Source organism: Chaetomium fimeti (genome assembly GCF_033439085.1).
Source record: "Chaetomium fimeti strain CBS 168.71 chromosome Unknown B0H64scaffold_14, whole genome shotgun sequence".
Taxonomy (NCBI): domain Eukaryota; kingdom Fungi; phylum Ascomycota; class Sordariomycetes; order Sordariales; family Chaetomiaceae; genus Chaetomium; species Chaetomium fimeti.
Genome location: NW_026944342.1, coordinates 435,978 through 456,002, shown reverse-complemented (window position 1 = coordinate 456,002; position 20,025 = coordinate 435,978). Strand labels below are relative to the sequence as shown.

Below are 20,025 nucleotides of genomic sequence, written 5' to 3'. Positions count from 1 at the left end.
CACGGATAATACCCAACTTCCGGCTATCCCTCGACGACTTTCTCATCACGGCCGCGGTGGTAAGCATACCGCAAGATATGCAGAGTTGTGCTTGGAGCACTCGAGACTGACGGTCTCGACACTAGATCTTCGATGCGGTTTCGTTTGGCATGTTGATGGTTGCCATTCACTATGGCGTAGGAAGACACAATTACTACGTCCCAGACGACAAAGAGGTGCTGGCAGAGAAATGGCTCTTCCTCTGCCAGCCGCCCTTCCCCTGGGCCCTCGCCTGCTCCAAGATCAGCATCGCCTGGATGCTCATCCGGATCCAGCGCGACCGACCCTGGTGGACGTGGAGCATGTACTTTCTCATGTTCATATCATTGGGCGTCGCCATCGTTTCCAATGTCTTCCAGCTGTCGGCCTGCAAACCGCTATGGGCGGTCTGGGACCACAGCAACCCCGACGCTGTGTGTACGGACCCGGCCATAAGTCAGACCTCTATTTACGTAACGGCGGTTCTGACCATCATAACCGATGTCGCGCTCAGTCTTGCGGTATGTGTCCTTCTAAGATGGCTGAGGCATACAGAAATGCTAACATCTGGCCAGCCCATCACCTTCATCGTCAACATCCAACGCCCCCTTCGCGAGAAGATTGCGCTCGGCTTCGTTATGGGTCTCGGTATCTTTGCCAGCAGCGCTTCCATTGCGAAAACATTCATGATTGGGAGCTACGGAAAGACAGGTGACACGTTGATGGATACGGTTGGACTCACGACGTGGAGTATGGTGGAGGCACAGCTTGCGTAAGCCCCCCAGTCCCTATACACCAACGTGTATCACATTTCCCTCCTGACTAACTCGCTCGCAGCATCATCGCCGCCTGCATCCCGACGCTCAAGCGCCTCTTCGAACAGATCCTCCGCCGGTACGGCCTCATCTCGAGCCAGAACTCGGCGACTCGCTCCCGGTCAGGATACTACAAGCACGACGAACACTCGCGCTCGCGCGCCTACAGCCAGCACCAGTCAGAGAACCACAAGCTCTCGACAATGAGGTCTCAGCGCGACGCCAAACACAGCGCCGCCGCGACGAACGCCGAGACAAGCAGCGTCGACAGCGGCGAGATGCCCATCATGAAGCCCAGCCACAAGGGCTCGATCGGGGACTTTGAGTCCGTCACCTCACCAACGCCGAACAGCGAAAACGGCGTCTACTTCAGGACGGCCATCAAGGCCGGGGACAGGGAGATGAGTGGGCCGGACCAGAACGGGATTCAGATGGAGACAACGGTCTCTGTGCGCACAGAGCCGAAACAGCGGAGGAGGGAAGCAGACATTGTTTGAGTTGGGTTGGATCCATTTCATTTTTTTTTTGCTCCGGCGTTCAAGGGTTCATTCGCTTGCACCCAAGACGGCGGGATTGGGGCAATGCACAGGACAGGTCATGATGTTCATGTTCAGATACACCAGTTAAACCGGCTGATTGTCGATCACTATGCAATATCGACATCTTTGCAACGTCACTGACGCTAAACTCCTTGGTCTTTCCCACGTTGGCCCCCGTCCAGGTCCCTCCCGCGATCATGTTCTCTGTCCCAAACAACGGCCGGCTTCGGTCACCCAATGGGCATATTTGTTCCCCTGAGCCTGACGCACCAGACCCCCCGGTGCCAAACTCGCACGCGTATTGAGTAAAGCGCGCATGTGGCGCACAACCCCCAGCTCAGCGAGCGGTTTCCTCGAGGGGGCTTCCCCGGTTTTCAACAGCAGGGATGTTCGTTCACCCCGGCGAACCCCCCCTGGTGGATGGAACAAAAAGGGCTTCGTAACCGGTCCGGGAGTTCGTCCCGCGGCAGAAAAGGATTCAGAGAAGACATAACTCAACTACCCTGCCATTAACTGCTGTCATTGAGGGTTTCGTGTGTCACCTCGGACTGCAATCAAGCCCTGCAAAATAAGACAGGAAAAATGGCGTGGACCAGGATGGTGAAAGGAGGTTCCCAGTTGACCAGCTCTGTGGCTTGCTGATAAAAGCCCAAGCGTCGGGAAAAGCGACGCGTGGCAGCCCCGGTAGCCCTGGCAGATCTTTTCGATCTTTCAAAAAAACAACTGAGTTGTGGGAAGTGAGACGGGAGGAAAGGATCCGCGCACATCGGTCGGGGTGGCGTCGAAGGATCCCCAAACCTTCGAGAACTTTGGTTCCAAACCCACCGAGGTTGTCTCGTTGTCTCACCGGTGGCAGCGAGCATTGGCACAGACCGTCTGCTTGACCTTCCCGTTCCAGTGGTTCGAGAGTGACTGTGACTGGTCGCGCTGCAGCTCTCGGCCCGTCCATCACAAAAGTACCGGCGTCCTGCCATCCTCAGCTGCCGGCTTGCCGTCCTCCCCCCCCTGTCGTCCCTGCCGGAGGCTGAACGGAAATTTTCTCCCTTGGCTTCGCTTGCTTGCCGTGAAACGTGTGGGAAGCTCTACCGAGGCAACCACACGCGCCACAGTCCCGGAAGATGAGCGAGGCGGCCCGGCCAGTGTGCCGGGTGATACGACTGCAGGAACGCCAGCCGGTTTCCGAGAGAAGAGCCAAAACAAAACGGGCAATGGGTCGCCTCAGGTCTTGCGAGCCACGTCCCAGCCCCTCTTTCCAAAGTGGCGGCTTCGCCGTCAGTCACCCCGCGTTCAACAAACACTCACTCGTCGCCGAGAAAAGGATTATGCATGTCTCAGAAGGGGCCATCAAGTTTCCGCATGTGATTCGACCCCACGCGGACCGTAAACGTCCAACTGATCCAGCGATCGAGGAATCGGGGGCCCGAGACAGGAAACTCCCCATCCGTGCCATCGGGACCGTTCAGCTAGTGCCAGTCAGAGCGCGCTCGGAAACCCAGCTTGAAGTGGCAACAATCGCCCATCCTTCTGGATCTTCTGTCAAAAGATCTTTGGCCGAACGGCACTCAGTGGCCCCCATTGGGTGACAGAAACCTCGTTACATCGTCCGCCCGTTAGAGGCTTGGTGGTGGGAGGGTGACCAGATGGTGCCGGACCCAAGAAGAACAGAGTCGTGGAGGATTCCGGCGAACGGGGCCGTCATTGGCTCCACGCCCGATCTCTGCGGCACGCAATTTCAACCCGCCCAGGGTTGACCCCGGGACCCCGGTTCAGCAACGGGCATGCCGTCTGCAGTCGGCCTGGATTGGCGGCGGATTGGGGTCCGTTCGCTCGCTTGGCTTTCGCTTTCTCGAGCCAAACACGCCCAAGCACCCAAGCAGGGGATGGGAAACAGCAGCATTATGCTTCAAACCTCACTTGGGATTGCCCGAGTGTCATCAAGTTGAGAGCACAACTGTGCCGCCTTCTCAAGTCGACATACCAGGACATCGGTTTAAGGTTATCCAAGTGTGCGGATCAGCGGATTCATCAGAACTCCGCAGTCCACCAACTGACCAACGGGGCGGGCCGTTGGCGTCGACGACGACCCACGGGACCAACACTCTGCTCCACCGAAATCGGGGCTAGACAAAAGAGGCTCGAGCAAAATCACCACGACCGGGACCGGGCCACCAACACTGTGCAAGTCCGGGGTTTGTTCTCTGAGTCTGAGACAAAGAGTGAGGGGGTAACCCGCAGTTGGGTCGAGAAAGGGGAAAGAGGAAATTGACTTGGAAGACAGCACCAGTGACACGATACATACATCAGACGGGCTTCAGAATGGTGCCAACATTGAAAAAGGAGCGGGGAAACAACAGTCCACACTTTTCACATCCAGGGACGTTGATTATCCCATCGCTTCCCACTCATTGGGGGATGAAATGCATAACTACAATGCCGCCCGTTGTTAACCAGCGGGAAACTATCGGGTACCCGTGGCAACTTTCACTTAGGCAACAGCCAGTCTCGAGGGCCAAAGCGCCGGCAATGGATTGGGAGTGGTTTCGTCCAGGGCCGCGGGCCAGGACTGTGTTCCTCATGCAGCTCCCAGGAAGCGAGGGTCAGATGCTCAATGAGGCCAGAACTCGGGCCGAGAGTGACCATCTCCCCGAGGTTGGCGCTGGCAGGGTACGGTCACCGGAATCCGCATAGCTGCTTTTGTGCCGCTTCGCCGATTGGCGGCCTGTGTTCCAACAAGTGTGGTTTTGGGGACGCGAGGGCTTGGGCAAGCAAGTCTTGGTTATAATCTTTCCAGATATCACAAATCCTCCGGAGCCGCAGACACGTCTTCCCGTCTAGTTAACTGCCTCAGGGGTGTTCCGAGAAACGCTCGCACTCCTCCCGAGTGCTACCTTCGAGCGCCGGCGGACCTTTCGACGCGTTCCAGACACCGCTCGGAACATAGCAACCTCCTCTTAGCCATCCATAAACGAACTGGGCTTGCTCTCCCCCTGGCCATCATGTTCGCCCCTGATAAAGCTCCTCGAAAAAGGAGTGTGTTTTCAGCAACCCAAAATACCCACCCTTGTTCATTGCCAATATCTCATCCCTACCGTGGCAGAGTTGAACCAGGTTCGACGTTGGCGCGTCCTCCCAGCTCTCAGGATCATCATACAGGTCCTCTCGAAGGTTTACCGAGCAATGCACAGACGTGATGGTTTGATGTTAAGACGAGGGAGACAACCTTGTCATCGTCGAGACCAGCGCGTTTTGGAAACCATGCCGGGGGGTGGGGGTTGGTGGCGTGGCGGCGAGAATGATAGAGGAGGATGTTGTTACCTTGCCGTTCCAGACGCCTATTCAAACACGCAGACTAAAAATCCCTCGCCCTCGACCAGGGCGCTCCGAGTCCACTTCCCAGATGTCCTGTTTCGTGCTTCGGAGCATGTATTGATTCCTGGGTACCTAGACATCAAGGTGGTGGACGAACCGAGTTGTCTGAAGCACTCCGCGGCACTGCGATGTAATAGAAATGCTGGGGCTAATCTGTAATCCATTTCTGGGATCAAGTATTTCCGCTACTCTCCTGCAATTGAGACACATCACCTTTCCGTGGATGAAGACGGGCTCTTGGTCAGTTCTTTGCGGTAGCGCGCAGCCACCCAGCGATGGAAAACGGGCCCTTGCCTGTCATCGCCACATGTGCTCGTGGTCTTGAGTGACTAGTGGCCAACTTTAGCAATGTTCATCAGGGAGTCCTCGCCCTACGCAATCTTGACTAGCTCCTTAGACAAGCTAGTAGTGGTAACCTGCCTCCAGCCTTCAGCTGGTCCTGCGATCTCTTCCCGATAGCTTTATGGAGCTCTCTCGGACTGTTCTTTCCGTCGGGCCTCGCTGGTTGACTGGGTCTGGAGAGTGACACTTGGCGTCATAACCCGGTGGGTTAGGGAGGGAGGTTGGTCGATAAATGGGCGTCAACTAATTGCGTTAGTTGCGCTGGGTGGCCGTTATTAAAGGGGTAGAAATCAGCGCGGTTTACCTCCTTCATTAGCAGTCGTCGTCGTGCGGCGGTATCGACCAGCCCGTCACCCACCCGCCTACAATCACCCTGTTCGTGCTCAGAGTGTACCCCTAAGCCATTTCCTCGGCTCTGCGGCAACCCGCTTCGTCACGCTCATGAACACGGCCATGGATTCGTTTAAAGGTCTCACCAATCTACAAAAGTATTCAGGTGTCCAGGCGTCTTCTTCCCTGATGAGGATCGTCTTTGTGATTACGACCTTTCCGGGGGTTTGGCCACCCTCGATCGTCAACTTCAGGAACTCTACAACCTTCAAGCTGCTCTAAGCCTTGAGTTGGACTATGTTTGCAGGGCCAGTGCTCAGCAAGACCATCAAACAAAATTCAAGTACCATCAGGCTGTATGCTTCTAGAATTACAGGTGATAGTCTATGCTATCATGAAAAGGCTGGCTGAGGACGAAGCTAATAGGGTCTATCAGCAGCACTTTATTTTGCGAGGCAGGCAATCGTGACGCCTACTATACCGGTATAGACGTTTACTTCATAATCTGATAGTGTAATCCTTGACACGACGAGCATGTCCCTGAACGGTAACAATTACATCCTGTCGCCGATCTAGAAGATTGCCGGTTCCGATATATTACGTCGAGACGTGTAGACACTTATGAACACAACGACGATAGAAAGCCTTGGGACGGAGACAATCAACACAGGTCGAGACGAGTGATGATATCCGAGTACTTGGTGTCGACGGGTCTACCTGAAGATGTGCCCGTAGGCACTAAACTCAATACTGTAGAACGGTTTCGCTATTCCCAATCTCCCAAACCCATGCTGTCCGATGCCTAATTGTTGCGGGGAGACCGTACCGACGCAGGCAAGCTGTTGCCCGATTCGATGCGCTCCGAGGAGCGGCGGCGGCGCACGGAGACGAACACCACACTCTCTTCAGATGGTGCCCGGGCACCAGCGGAAGGTCTTTACCAGCCTTCCTGCGGGCCTCCCTTTCATAGTGGACTAGGGTGTCAGGTGTCAGTGTCCGCCATGGGGGAAAGATAAGGGCTGCGCGGCAACTTACTTGGCCAGGAAGGTGGACGTCTTGCCGAGGCCGACATTGTTGGCCAGGATAGTGACCGGTAGGGGGGTGGCCTCGGCCCGGTACATGGTGTAAGCGTCGTCGAGCTGATGCGGCATCAGCCTAAAGTCCTTTGCGGTACCGCGGATACGCAGGGCGTCAAAGTCGTAGTCGTCGGGGCTTTCGTGCTCGATGCCGATAGCCCGGCAGGCGTCGTACATGTCAACCTCCGGGTTCTGGTGCCGGGTGGTCATGCTGGCGATGGCGGCGGTGTTAGCCACCAAGGTCCTGACGGCGTCGGTGGCCTCCTTGGTGCCGAGCAGCAGCAGGGTACGGGAGTTAAGGCGGCGAGAGGACCTCGAAGGGGTTGTTGGTGTGAGGCCGAACATCCTCGGGGCGAGGGAGGGTCCGGGCCAGGCTGCCGTCGAAGGCTAGCTCGCCGGCGGCGGCTTGTGACGAAGGCTCAGTCGGATTGTTAGACATTGTGGGTCTCGCTGATGTGGTATTGGGTCTCGTCGGTTTGGTTTATTGGGATGTTTGTGGAGCGGCGATGGCTTGGTGGCAGCGGCTGATTGTTGGCAACTATCAACTGAGTAGAGATTGTTAGTCAGGGTCATCTAGGTGTTAGGACGGACAGTTGGTGTTAGGACGGACGGTTAGTGTTGGGACGGACGGTTAGTGTTGGGACGGACGGTTAGTGTTGGGACGGACGGTTGATGTTAGGACGGACACTTGGTGTTGAGACGGACAACACAGCTTGGGATGGACAGGGTATTTGCCGTCCGGTCGCTCATGAATAATCTTTTATTTCATCCCTATAATGCATAATCGTACTCGTCCGTCCTCGCCCCGTCCCCAGGCTCTTCCCCTGTTCTTCGCCCCTAAATCACACTTCTTTCATACTCCCGGGTGCGGAGGACCACCACCTTCCATCCTTATAGGTCGCAAGGGTCATTCTCAAACTGGACACGGACCCCGCGTGACTGAAAGAAGGGATTCTCCCTGAGGTTCCTCCAAGCCCACTGGGCCTGGCATCTATACGATCCAAAGCGCCACTCCAGGATGTTGATGGACTGCCCCATCACGAGGGGAACAATCTCGTCGACCTCGAAGACGAAATCCCTAGAGAAGTGGGCCATGAGATTCGGCACGGTCACGATGTCTACCGGCCCGGCGATGGAGAGACACCGGGTGTGATCCTCCGGCTCCGGTGCCTCAGCCACCCGGTTTCGGTCCGGCCGCACCACCGCCCGGATGCCATCCACAAAGAAACCGGGCTGGCCGGGACCATTGGCGCGGGCCAGGAAGATTTGGGCCGCCACCGAGGTAAAGAAAGTGATCTTAGCCGCCGCCATTCCGTGCTCGCGAGTGGGCGGGCTGATGACGCTGGCCCATACGCGACCGGTGTTGTGAATCGCGGCGAGGAGTTGGTGGGTTGTGATGGTAGGTGACAGCCCGGTGATGTAGACCGAGCAATTCTCCTCCTGGGGGATATTGGCCGGGCGGTTTCTCGCCAGTCTATAATTTCCGCGGTAATTTGCGGAAACCCCGGCCGCCACACGGGAGGCGATGACTTCCGGGCCCGGGTTCTCTCTGCGGGCCCTCGAGTGGGGGTTGGCCATGTAGCTCGGTCTAAATGGGGCCCTCGGGGGCGGAGGGATAGCGTCCCCCCTGTCTGTGCCTGCGGGCGTCTGAACAGTTTGAGCAGAGGCCTGGCGCTCGTATTCTAGGTTAGGAGGACGGGAGGGCGGCTCAGCGGGAGGGAAAGCCGGGCCGGCGGCGCCTTGGGCTTGGGGAAATATGCTGGCCGCCATGGCGGGGGCGAAGGCCGGAGCGGAGGCGGAAGGCATCTATGGAGGAAACGCGGTCAGTATGTTGATCACATAAAAACTGCAAGAATTGGGTTAGAGCTTACTGGGGTCTGCCATCTGGATCTGCCGGCCTGGTAGACATTATCGCCGTAACTAAGCTGCCAGTGGTTACGCGGCGCGGGGGTGTTCAAGGGAGCTGCCGCGGGGATATGTGCGGCGGTCTCCTGACGAGAGTAAAAGGCAGGTGTGCTAGCGCTACGCCTGTACCCTTGGGGAATAGTATTCTCCCACTCCTGTCGCTGCGGCATTGGAGCCCGTGGAGCGATTCCGACAAGGGGTGGATAGTACCCTTCCGATCGACCCCGGAACGTCTCGTTCTGCCGAGGGTTGGCCATTACGATAACTGCCTAGGTTGCCGTTTAATTAGCATTAGGCGGCGAACTAAATCACGAGAGGAATATATATACGTTACACTTTTCTAATTGTCGCCTTCCTCGTTCGGGGAGGAGAAATGATAAGGAGTTGGCGTCGCCCGAGTAGCACTGGGCGAATTATCCTGAGTTGTGTAAAGACAATTGATGTTATGATGATAATTTGTGCTTGAAGGGGAAAGGAAAGGAGAGGAGGAAGAGGGTGACGGAAGATAAATAGGCAAAGTTGTACTTGTGGGAAGGTTAACACTAGATGAAAACTAGGTGATGAGGGCACACTGCTATTCACCTAATCTGATGGTATTTCCTGTTTGACACCCCATTACTCATGGCTACAGTGCGCCCATTCACCGATTGCGAGCGTGACGGCTGAAGAAACTGCCTCACTCAAACCATGGATCTCACTGGTCATTGTGAACACGCGGGTGATTCGTAGTTCGCTTTGTTGCTATATGGAACAGCAGGTGCGTGTGAATGGACAGCAGGTGTTTGTGAATGGGTAGATACATGAGGGCCACTACGGCTAGTTCTAGGGCCGTCATAGCTTGGAAGATGGTGAGATTTGAAAAGAATTTCGTCTGTAGATAGGTTACGGACACGACGCAGAAGGCTGGTCAGTGGCTGATGACTCCTCGGTTTAGTCACAGCGCTGAGTTTATTAACTATCAACATCTGTCACCCCTCTTTATCAAATGGGTTGTTTATGTCCCGGCACATGTCGTTACTGCCAAATTGAATGTCTCTGCTCTGCCTGTGCAGCGAGTAGAGAAGGCGAGGGGGAAGATGTGCCAGGTAAGGTAAGGTAGTCAAAGAATTAGAGAACCATAAGGTCAATCAATGCCTGGCTAATGGCGAGATAATAAACACCATAAAGCCGAGGGGTATTATAAGGAAAGAGAAGCCACTGCGACTCCCCCAAAGCCGATGAGGTAGGTAGGTGGCTGGGGGTGTATTTGAGAATTGCGAAGTTGCAGTTACGAGAAGCCAACCGGTTCCCTAGCAAGGAAACTAATATAGCTTATGGAACAATGGGTGTTGAATACGCTGTCTCGTACTCCATATAGTTGATTGCGTTCCTTGTAGATTTGCTGCAACACTGTGCACACCACAGCTGTATCCAAAGGATTGTGTTGTGTTTTGTTGTTGTTGTTGTGACCCCTGAGTTGACCCTAACCCTATCGGTCCTCACCCTGGGCCTCGTATCTTGTCGCCGGCGCGAAGACTCGGCAAACGCCGAGGCAAGAGCGATTCCCGTGCAATTTCCGATAGGATTGCGAACGTCCAAGAATCTCCCAAGAAAACCAAGACAGGCTCCCACCCAACAATTGACATTTCACATCGAATGATAGGCCGGTTCGCGACAGCTGCAGTCAGCCACGTCAACGCCCAGGAACACAGCTTCTTTACGCGGTGCTTGGCCGGCGTTTCGATCCGGGAGATCGTACGAGAGACAGCGGTGAAGGGGAGAGAGAGCAAGGAAAACCGTCAGGCTGTAACTACTAGGGTATTAAGAGAAAACGGACAACTAAATCGAGCATAGAGAAAATCCGAAGAAACCCGCCGCAGTCGGCATGCGGAGTGGGTAGTAGGCAGTAGCAAAAAGGCAACCCTCGTTCCCCGGTGTAAACCCGTAATAACACCGTCCCGTCCTTTCCTTCCCGCTCCAGATGTCCGCCGCCCCCCGATAATTGTCCGTCCACCTGCCCTCCCGAAACCGCCAAGCTCAGATCCCCCGCTCACAGACCATTGTCGGTTTTTCGGTTCGGAAGGGCGCATTAAAGCAGGATTTGCTCGTCATCAGGTTGGGTTGCCGTTTAGCAGCAGCAGTCCAGGCACTCCAGGCAGCATTCGCAGGTCTCGCCGCAGAGCCAGCAGCAGCACATGGCGGCGATACTGGAAACGCACAGTCGCGGTTAGCTAATATTCTGAGGGAGTTGAGGATCAGGGCTCCTAAACTTACCAGGTGTAGAGGCAGCCGTGGCTCTTCTCCTCCTTGGCCGGGGGCGCCTCATGATATTGCATGGGCTGAGGCGGCGGGTACCCTTGGTTAGGATAGGGCTGGGGCGCGTAGCCCTGGGGAGGCGGATAACCCTGGGGAGGGTAGCCCTCGGGAGGAGGATAGCCACTGCGGTAGGAAAAAAGAAAGCGGTCAGTTGCTCAGTTCCATGATAATTCCTTTTGGTCGTGTGATTTATAGGCCACCGCGAGAGGAACGGAGTGCGGCATGTGATTGCCGAAAAGTGGCATGACTTACCCTTGGGGAGGATAGTGCGACATGATTTCTGTGGTGTTGGTTTTTTTTGTTGGTTTGTGTTATGTTGGAGGAAGATGAGAGAGAAAGGGATAATAAATATGTAAAGAATTAAAGAAGTCGAGGCAGGATAACCCACAAGTCGTTTGCTGCGCCTTCCCTTGCAACAGCAAAAGCGGGTGTTCCGGCGCGGCTCGCGGGCCAGCGGTGGGGCGTTTATCTCCGGATGCTGGCTTGCGCGGTCCACTCTGCCAATGCTTGGACGATGGCTGTCGGTGCCGATCCATCCGACAGCCGCCCTCTGCAAAACTTGGCGGTGCAGGTTTGTCAACCCTCCAAAAAGAAGAAAAAGATGTCGGGGATGCCGAACTGCCAAAGTGCCGAAGTGGGATCCGCGTTCGCAACATTGCCGAGATTGGAGCTTGCACAGGTGCGTTCAACCGCCTTGCATTCCGGGCCGAGCCCGTTGTTGACATCGCACGGAGCCCGTTCCGATCGCACCATGTGGGGCCCGCACAGCACGGCAGTCTCGGCGCCGATCTTCCACTGATTTTCGGACCTCACTTTTCTGATGATTCGGATGTCCGAAGTGTCGTTTTGTGAGCCAAACTCTGCAAGCTGCAGGAACCAATGCCTTGAACGTTATTTTCCAGAGATAAGTACCTATACACCTGCCTATACAAGCCTCCAAACGAAAACCAGCTTCTTATTCAAAAGTTTCCTACACGCCATCAGTCCATGATCAGTCCATGACCAGTCCATGACCCAATCGTCGAAACTCGCAGATCCAGATAATTAATACCTGCTGAAAACATAAATTTCCCATTCTACGTCAACCCCAGTCGAGATGTCGCCGTACGGTTGTGTCCAACTTGAATCGGATTTCATTGGCAATGGTCTGAACCCTTCTAGCGCGGCGCCTTACAGTCGTGCTTACCGACCTGATCGAAGGCGCAGTAGCTGGCGTGGTGAACCGCCTTGAGGTCAACTCTTCGCACAATGTTTCCGATCGAGAAAAGCTGGGCGGAGATGGTGGGCGTAGGGCTGGGTTCTGAGTCGATGGGGAATCTCGCGAGCGCCGCTGCTGAAACGGCATCGACACGGTGGGGAAAGCATGCGTGTTTGGGCTGGCCATGGCGAGAGCACTACCCGGGCTGTCGCGCCTTGCAACAATGCGGTTTATCCAGTGGCCCCGAATAGTCAACGCGTCATCCGTCCGTGCCGTCTCCTGCTGGAGCATGTGGTCGAGAATAATGTCGCTGACGGCACGCAGCACATCGTCGTCGGGGTACTTCTTGAGAGCCTCTTGGTGGAACTCGTCGACACACCGCAGCCGCTGAATGCCGTCGTGGAAGCATTGGGGCGCATAGGTTCGAACAATGGTCTGCCTGTTTGCCGTAACCCGGGCCTCTCGATACCTGTCCACACCTTCCCGGCCCAAGCTTGACCTCACAAGCATGTCGCTGAAGAGGCAGCCTAGGCTCCAGATATCAGCAGCCTTCCTGTACGGTCGCGAAGAAGTTCGTCCAATGTCGTCGGTTTCATAACACTCTGGTGCCACTGCAGGGTAGTATGTGAGCTCACTCCTCTGGTCATGGTAGCCTAGTTGCGCTTTGGGTTCTCACTGTATGTGTGGTTGTCGAAATGGTTGACCCTTGCTCCTGTTCCCGTCCCCCCTGGCGTTTTAAACTGGCTCTTCCCGAAGTCGGTAAGCTTGAAGCAGGCTTTCTCCCGGTCAGTGGGGAACCCATCCTCGCGCATAAACAGAACGTTAGATTCCTGTATGCCTTGGTGCGTCCTACTCAACCGAGTTAGCTGCACACTGGTCCTCCAAGCGTGCCTCCGAGTACATAACGTCAATAGGAAAGAAGAAGGAGAGGTTTCTAGGCTCACCCGTCGATGCTGTGAACTGCAGAAAGCGCTCGGAGAAGATGAAACATTTGATGCCATAAGTTTACCCGGTCCTCTCTCTTTGGCGAAGTTACTAGATCAATGTGGCGCTGCCAAAACGAGGTTAGGTTGCCGCCTCGGGCATGCTCGACAAGAATGACGTGGGTTTTGTCCAAGTCTGGGCGCTGGGCGGCAGCCGTATGAGGATCGGTCCGGTGGTATTCCAGGACACCTTGTGGGGGAGTGATTATGAAGGACCCAAGATATTTTGTGATGTAGTTGAAGGATGCAGCTGTGCTCGGGGATGCCGCCATCATCGTCAATGGCCTTTTGCGTGGGGCGTCGCGGTTGTCTGGAGAGCTGCGGGAGAGAAAGGTGTACGCGTCGACCTCATTATCCCAGTGGTGGCTGTCACTTGATCTCAGCATCTTAAGAGCCAGGTCGTTTCCGCCCATATTTCTTGTGAATATCGACCCAGCGCAACAAGGGTAGACAGACGCCTTGTACATCGCCAATTCGCCGTTGGTTGGTTTCGTCAGAGGTGCCGCCTTGTCGTAGGCAATGGGAAGGATACACTCGGAGCGCAACGCCTTGCGGTGTTTGATATTGTCGAAAACCAGGGGCTTGAACTTCCATTGTGCTACGCAGAACCTAGTAAGAGCATCCACAAATCCGACATCACCGGACCATTGACACTCGGAGTAGTTGGTTTGTTTGATCGGAAGAAGGCCGTCGTTGATTTGCAAAGAAGTGAAATGGCTGAAATACGCCGAACAAGAGATATAGCACAAAATCGAAAATGTTTCGAGACAGGCGGTCCCAATGGCCTCAGCGTCCGCTTCCGTGTTGTCGTCAAGAATCAGCACGCCGGTGATTCTTTCTCGGGTCCAGTAATTCGTGAGAGCTTCGTTACAGACAAAAGCCTGTTCTTCACCGCTGCCGTTGATGCCGCTGTGGGCGTGCTCCCCAAGTTGATTGTCAATGTATTCGCGGAACGCATCGGATCCGGGATGCCGCCGCGTGCCGGTGGCTAGGTCCATCCTCTGTTGGTGCTGCTCGAGAATGGTTGGGAATTTGGGATCGTCTTAGGGCCTGGATTGAATCTCCCCCTCTTTGTTTTAAATATAGGCCTGGCTTCTGAGCCTGTTGGCCTTTTGGTGCGTTTCCAATACCTGGTATCCAAGCGCGGGAGTGGACTGGCGCCCAAGCCTTCTCGCCGTACCCTTCGGCGGTGACTTGAGGTAGGTCCCTACCTAGGTAGTGCGGGTTTGTAGCAATTAAGGATGCAAGTTGAAACCGTTCGAGTCACCTTCACAGGGGGGTGGGTAGGGGCAAAGTCGGAGGAGACAATGATCCATCGGCTATTGCTCAGGAACCCGTGCCATCGAACTCCTCCCTGTGGGATTTGACATGAAATAGAGCATTAAGTCGGGAGCAAGAGGATATTCGAGCAAAGGTGAACGGAACGCATGGTTGGTTGATTGGCCTTGGACATGCAGAGAATCCACATCTTTAAGCGCGCGCTTCAGGCTGAGTACCCCAAACCCGGGCGAGCGTTATCATTGAAGTCCGCCAGTGCAACAGTGCCCCGATGGAACTATGAAAACGATACAAATAGACCGTCTCTGCCCTCTATTCCAGGTTCCAAAACAATACCTAGGTAGGTATGGAGATCAATGCCAACCTCGCGGCACACCCATTCCCCAAACCGGACACCTCGGCCGAACCCCATCCCCGCACGCTCAGATGGCATAATAAATGCTCTTGCAGCTGTAGCCGTTGCTGTCAGAGTACATTTCGTGCTGGTCGTCCTTGTAGATATCATAGTCACGGAAGCCGTTACCGCCGGAGCTTTGAGATAATAAGGTTAGAAAGCGCCTCGGGCACTTATACTCGTTGTGAGTGGTATGGTAGGTACTCACCCAACCTTGGTGTAGTTAGGCTTGCTCTGTGCATCCGACTGGATGTTCCAGGAGAAGTACACGCCCGTGGAGAAGCCGCACGATTGGCCACCGCCCTCCCAGGCCATGACACCACTGGTGGGGTGGCAGGCGTTACCCGAGCTAGGGGGGAAGTTGCAGTTGCCATCGTTGGCGCAGTACTAGTTGAGTCGCGTGTTAGTAGGCGTTTTGTACCGTGAGTTCAGCGCCACATTGGGTAGGTACTCACCACCACGACAGAGTAGATGTTCGTGGCCCCGTTCTTGCAGTTGACCAAGTGGATTCCCTCAGCACGCTTGACGATGTCGTTGAATTCAGCCTCCGAGGCGGGCGACGGGGCAGCAATTGGGCCGGCAATGGCACTCGCAAGAAGCGAGGCAAAGGCTAGAACCTTGGGGGCAATCATTTTGGCGATTTGGAGTGCTGTTGGGAGATGCTCGAGTGCTGAGTGCTCTAAGGATGCGAGGAGATGTGGCACTAAGTGGAAGAGTGGCCCATATTTGAAGCCCGGACAAAGAAGGCGCTTAGTACCTTGACGATACTGCTTTGGGGTTCGCATATTGAGTTTGCCTCGTGGTCGACGTTTGTTCAGCGCCCAGACTGTGGCTAGACAGCATCAGTAATCGCCTCAGACCACCGTCAGACGAGCGTGACATCAGGGGTGGGACATCTGCGGCTATGTTCAGAAACGTGAAGATTATACGAACTTACCTACATGTAATTATTGATTGTGTACAGGACTTTACGAGACAACATTGGTGACTGGCTACAATATGTGGTGAAGCATGACCTCTTGACCGCGGAACCACCGAGCAGAATTGCCACTCAGACACATCTGACTGCTTTCGGGTTCGACTCTAAGGCCAAGAAACCCAAATTGTCACACGGGCTGGTGACACAGGCATTGGCCAGACTTTACGAGTCCCATGGAAGCAATGCAGGGTGGTTGCTGAACCGGTCTAGGAGCTGCATAATTAACACGGATGGTGAGACGACCATGACTAACCCCCTATGAAGCTGAAGACGTTGAGACATATGCAGGCCGCTAAGAGAACAACGGATTAAACGTCTCAAAAAGGACCATCCGTCACGCGGTGTTACTGGAGAGAGATGTGTCACAGCGGTGCTCTTACTCAGCGACACGGCCACGCAATCTTGGCGAGCTTATGGTTTTTGCGCTTTTTGTTTTCAATGAACAGCTCGTTCCGGCTTTGGAATCCGACTCTGCCACGTAGGGGTATCCAAGTCCCTATTCAAGTGTTAGCGGACCAGAACGCGGTGGCAGGTTGTGAGACACGGCAACGAGCTGAGCGGCTCGGATGGTAAACTTAGCCTCGTGATGTACATGATGTAACAAGCGGATTCAAAGACAATTTCCAGGTCATCGGATTTCACAATAACAACTGACAGCTTGCCGAAGTTCTGGGGATCAAAACGATAAACAGAAAATAAAACTAAAAGCCTCAAAAGAGCGTTACTCATTCTTGCTGCCTTCAAAGGCGAGTCTCGTTCTAACCCGTGGCAACAACTTGGGTCCCTGCACCATAATACCTATCTAGCGACAAAAGGACACTGCCGAGGAAGTGGGCGATTTGATCACAGCTAAGCGCCCGTCCGTATACCACTCGCCCTGCCTGTGCGAATGCTTATAGTAAAATAAGAAACACCCGAACAGAATCCGTTCGTCAGTCATACGCTCCAAAATCCGCGGTGGCGCCAAGAAAAGCTTCAAGGGTTTGTTGCTGCAAGGCCTCCCTCCGAAAGAGCAGGAATGGACATGACGCCGAGCCGGCGTGCGAATATTCGATCAAGATAATTGCCTCGGCGGTAGACAAACTTGGTATGTTCCCGTTGGGATCGTACTAGTAGCATGGCTACATGACAACCCCGTCGTTTCTTGGTGCACCGTAAGGGAATCAACAGCCGCTCTGTTGACAGCTGTTGCACAACTCGCCGTCCTTGCCCACCATGGTGGTGCAGCCGTGGGTGGAGAAGTGGGCGCAGGGTTTGTCCGCCATGGCGATCAGAGGAGAATGGAGAGACTGATGGTGGTCGGGTTCTGAAATAGTTGCTTTGCCGCCTTGTACAGATATGAATTGGCCCGATCCCGATAGTGGGTGATGAGCCTGGGCTGAGATGAATCGGGGCTGATTTGGCAGGGTAAATGATTATTTAGGCCGAGGCCGGCGATAGCGTAAGCGGTTGAGCTGGAAGAAGGGACTCAGGGGTTGCTAATAGAGTGGTAGGGAAAGTGACGTTCTGGCCTGTCAAAACCTTGGATCGACAGCTTTATCTATGAGCGACGGAGTGAAGGATGGATCCCACGACCGAAAGGTTCTAGGCATGTCTTCGTGATCCAGCGGGCGCCTTGTTGCCTACCGTCAAGAGCCAAATACCGTCTTTTCACCCCTATCGGAACTGCATCCGGTGCATATGCATACCTAGGTTGGGGGTCGTGGACGTGGTGCCTCTCGCTGCCGTCACCGAACGGGGCCAATGGGTGGGCTAGAATGCTCCGACATTCCACATCTCTTCCTCTACTATGCCAATTCGGTCTTGCTGTATTTCTGCGGTTTGCTCGTTGGCCGATCGCCGCATGATGTGGCACTGGCACCGAGAAGAGATGCACTCCAAGGCCCCAGGAAGCAATGCGGCATCTTGCAGCTTCCCGATCATGCGAGCGGCATCCCTGGGCTCATTCCCAGTGGGTAGGCGATGGCTGATTCGGCAAAGCGTCGAGACGTGACGAGCATGCGTATGCAAGATGCCGACCCAATCACGCCCAGAGGCTAACGGGCGAGTCACCGTTGTCTGCATCCGAGCGTGGGATTCGACAGGCTCGCGTCAAGTTGGTGTCGGGCGTCGCGGTGGGATAGGCCACCAAGACCACCTTTGAGTACGAGATTCCGCAGTCGGCCGACTCGTGGTTGTTCTTCATCCCACGGTTGGTGTTGGATCACGGCGGGGGTTCACTCGCTTGGGAAACATCGCCCTTTCTTGGCCGGGTCGGGAGTAGAGCTCGGAAATAAGTAAGCGCTAGGTACCTAGGTAGTTATCTCCTGCAGTCTAAGGGCTCCTTGTGCGTTCGTTGCAACTCGCTGGGAACCCGGCACGTTGGAATTTGCCTTGTAATGTGACCATGAAGTTACCTATCTCCCTAACCCAGGTAGGTAAGGTACCGAGTGTACCTACGTAGGTAGGTAGGTTGGGGTCTTCACATACGATGCCTGTGAAGGAGCCCCGCCACATGTCCGACTTGCTCTAAAGTTTCCGTCTCGAAGTATTTGATTCCGTAGCCCGAATCATGGCCCCATTGAGAAAGGTAGGTGATTGGTCAAGAATAATGAATCAGGTCGTACTTCGTACTATGTTGAGGTTGGCGAAAAGGTTCCAAAAATTGAGTTTAGGGGGATGGACCTCTTGAAGAGCTTGCTGGCTTGACGGTGGGGACCGCAATAATCACGAGCCACGCTCGTTCTCGGTTCTCGTCTTGGGGTCGCCGGCGGTGAAGGCCAAAAGGGCCAAACTTAGAGGATAAACACATTCGCGGATCAAGGCTTCGGTTTGATGTCGGAAACCAAATGGATAAAGTCGCCGGGAGGGAATCATCAAGGTCGCCCAAGTCGAATTGTCGACGACATCCGCGCTCTTTTCGTTGGAGTCACTGCTGGGTTCGGGGGGTCCATGACCCGACTGCGGAGAGTTTCTTGGTAATCCATCTTCTTCGCTTGAGCGAATCCGATATTCTGTGGGGCACCATGATGTTGACTTGCGAGAGGTCATGGCCATTTTCACGCAACAGAGGTACCCACATTCTTCTTTTACACAGTAGGATCGTGCGAGCGTGCCCACCTTGCTTGCTGGCCCCCTGCCTGATCCGACTCCGCAATGCCGCGGCGTGATGGCGATTCCGAGCATGCTCGGAATAGCGCCATCGATGACGCCACACCGTTGATATGTCAGCTGGAACGGTCAACCCATATCCGAATCATAGATCGCGCCTATTTAAAGAGCGTATCCTCCCGACCCGTGTCAGAGATAGAATCGTGATTGCTCATAAACTATATCTACCCATTAAAATCAGGACCTTTGGCCTACTACAACCAACCGAGAAACACCATGGCTTCGCAAGACAAGATCATCCTCTACACCAACCACCTATGCCCTTGTGAGTAATAGAATGCAGCTGTTCTGGCACCAAATGTCAAAACTAACCTCTTCTAGGGGCGCACCGGGTACATATCGCGCTGGAGGAGCTCGGGATCCCGTTCGAGGAAGTCATCATCGACTTCGACACTCCCCGGACACCGGAATACCTTGAGATCAACCCGCGCGGGCTGGTTCCAGCATTGTCGTACAACGGAGAGATCATCATCGAGTCCGGCATCATCTCGCAGTTCCTGGTTGACGCCTACCCGTCCCATTTGATCCCAGCCTCCAACGCCCCAGGGGGTGCCATACGGCGGGCTCGGGTTGGCTTGTTCGTTGACACATTCAACTCCAAGTTCAATAGCGTATTGTATGGGCTTTTCTCGGCCAAGTCTCAAGAGGACAGAGAGGCGGTTGTCGAGAAAGCCATCGCAGGCCTCGTGAAGGAGGTTGAGCCGCTACTTGCTGACGCGAGTCCCTTCTTTGGCGGGAGCAACACGATCACTCTGGCCGAGGTAGGAAACACACAGCCATCCAGGATGAATAATTATACTAACAAATTGCAGGTTCTTACCGGCTCGTTTGTTGTCCGCGTTAAGAGCTTGACGGCGGCTAATGTCTACCCGAAGTCTCTCTGGACAGGGATTGAGGCAAAGGCGCCCAATTTTGTCAAGTGGGCGAGTGTTGTTGCGGCACATCCCAGCGTGACGTCCATCTTTCACGAGAAGGTAATTGTTGAAGGGACAAGGGCGAAGATTTTGGAGCGGGGGGGTGTCGTTTAAACGCGACTTTCCATTTGCATGTACACAATATTCTAGCGTTGGGAGTTGCCCAAGGTGCCGGGTTGGGAACCGAGGAACACGGAACCTGGAAGCGTTGAAGACGAAAGACAAACCGAAGCTGCCAAAAAGCCAAAAGCTCCGGTGCCCTGCAGACTGCTTTGTTCCAGACACGGCATGGACCATTGTGAATTTGACGTGGGCCCCACCTGTGCTCCACCGAAGACTTCCCCGGCTTTGACCCACTTCCAATTTTGTCCAGCTCGGGCAGCAGTTCCCGCAGCCGAGGCATGGCGCCTGAGATGAATCCCCTGTGAAGGGGGCCCGGT

At 54.8% G+C, this 20,025-nt stretch overlaps 6 protein-coding genes across 6 annotated transcripts; 2 read left to right on the top strand and 4 right to left on the bottom strand.

Annotated features, from left to right (window-relative positions):
• Positions 1-149: 149 nt before the first annotated feature.
• B0H64DRAFT_332523 (uncharacterized protein) lies at positions 150-1,330 on the top strand (the record flags this gene model as incomplete). The annotated part of the gene is made up of 3 exons (XM_062801054.1): positions 150-539; positions 594-790; positions 856-1,330. 3 exons carry the CDS (start codon positions 150-152, stop codon positions 1,328-1,330), a joined length of 1,062 nt encoding a protein of 353 aa, XP_062653862.1.
• A 6,050-nt stretch (positions 1,331-7,380) lies between these two features.
• On the bottom strand, positions 7,381-8,259 carry B0H64DRAFT_332601 (uncharacterized protein; the record flags this gene model as incomplete). Its single annotated transcript, XM_062801061.1, has 1 exon — positions 7,381-8,259. The coding sequence occupies one exon, from the start codon at positions 8,257-8,259 to the stop codon at positions 7,381-7,383; it is 879 nt and encodes a 292-aa protein (XP_062653861.1).
• A 2,242-nt stretch (positions 8,260-10,501) lies between these two features.
• On the bottom strand, positions 10,502-10,964 carry B0H64DRAFT_447404 (uncharacterized protein; the record flags this gene model as incomplete). Its single annotated transcript, XM_062806997.1, has 3 exons — positions 10,502-10,580; positions 10,648-10,812; positions 10,942-10,964. 3 exons carry the CDS (start codon positions 10,962-10,964, stop codon positions 10,502-10,504), a joined length of 267 nt encoding a protein of 88 aa, XP_062653860.1.
• An 882-nt stretch (positions 10,965-11,846) lies between these two features.
• B0H64DRAFT_447403 (kinase-like domain-containing protein) lies at positions 11,847-13,868 on the bottom strand (the record flags this gene model as incomplete). The annotated part of the gene is made up of 4 exons (XM_062806996.1): positions 11,847-12,022; positions 12,088-12,498; positions 12,564-12,736; positions 12,832-13,868. The coding sequence occupies 4 exons, from the start codon at positions 13,866-13,868 to the stop codon at positions 11,847-11,849; spliced, it is 1,797 nt and encodes a 598-aa protein (XP_062653859.1).
• Positions 13,869-14,290: 422 nt separating this feature from the next.
• Positions 14,291-15,221, bottom strand: B0H64DRAFT_427872 (uncharacterized protein). The gene is made up of 3 exons (XM_062805812.1): positions 14,998-15,221; positions 14,751-14,929; positions 14,291-14,679 (listed from the first exon to the last, which is right to left on the bottom strand). Exons 1-3 carry the CDS (start codon positions 15,172-15,174, stop codon positions 14,571-14,573), a joined length of 465 nt encoding a protein of 154 aa, XP_062653858.1. The 5' UTR covers positions 15,175-15,221; the 3' UTR covers positions 14,291-14,570.
• Positions 15,222-18,551: 3,330 nt separating this feature from the next.
• Positions 18,552-19,938, top strand: B0H64DRAFT_413303 (thioredoxin-like protein). Its single transcript, XM_062804972.1, has 3 exons — positions 18,552-18,936; positions 18,993-19,432; positions 19,484-19,938. Exons 1-3 carry the CDS (start codon positions 18,888-18,890, stop codon positions 19,697-19,699), a joined length of 705 nt encoding a protein of 234 aa, XP_062653857.1. The 5' UTR covers positions 18,552-18,887; the 3' UTR covers positions 19,700-19,938.
• The last annotated feature ends 87 nt before the right edge of the window (positions 19,939-20,025 follow it).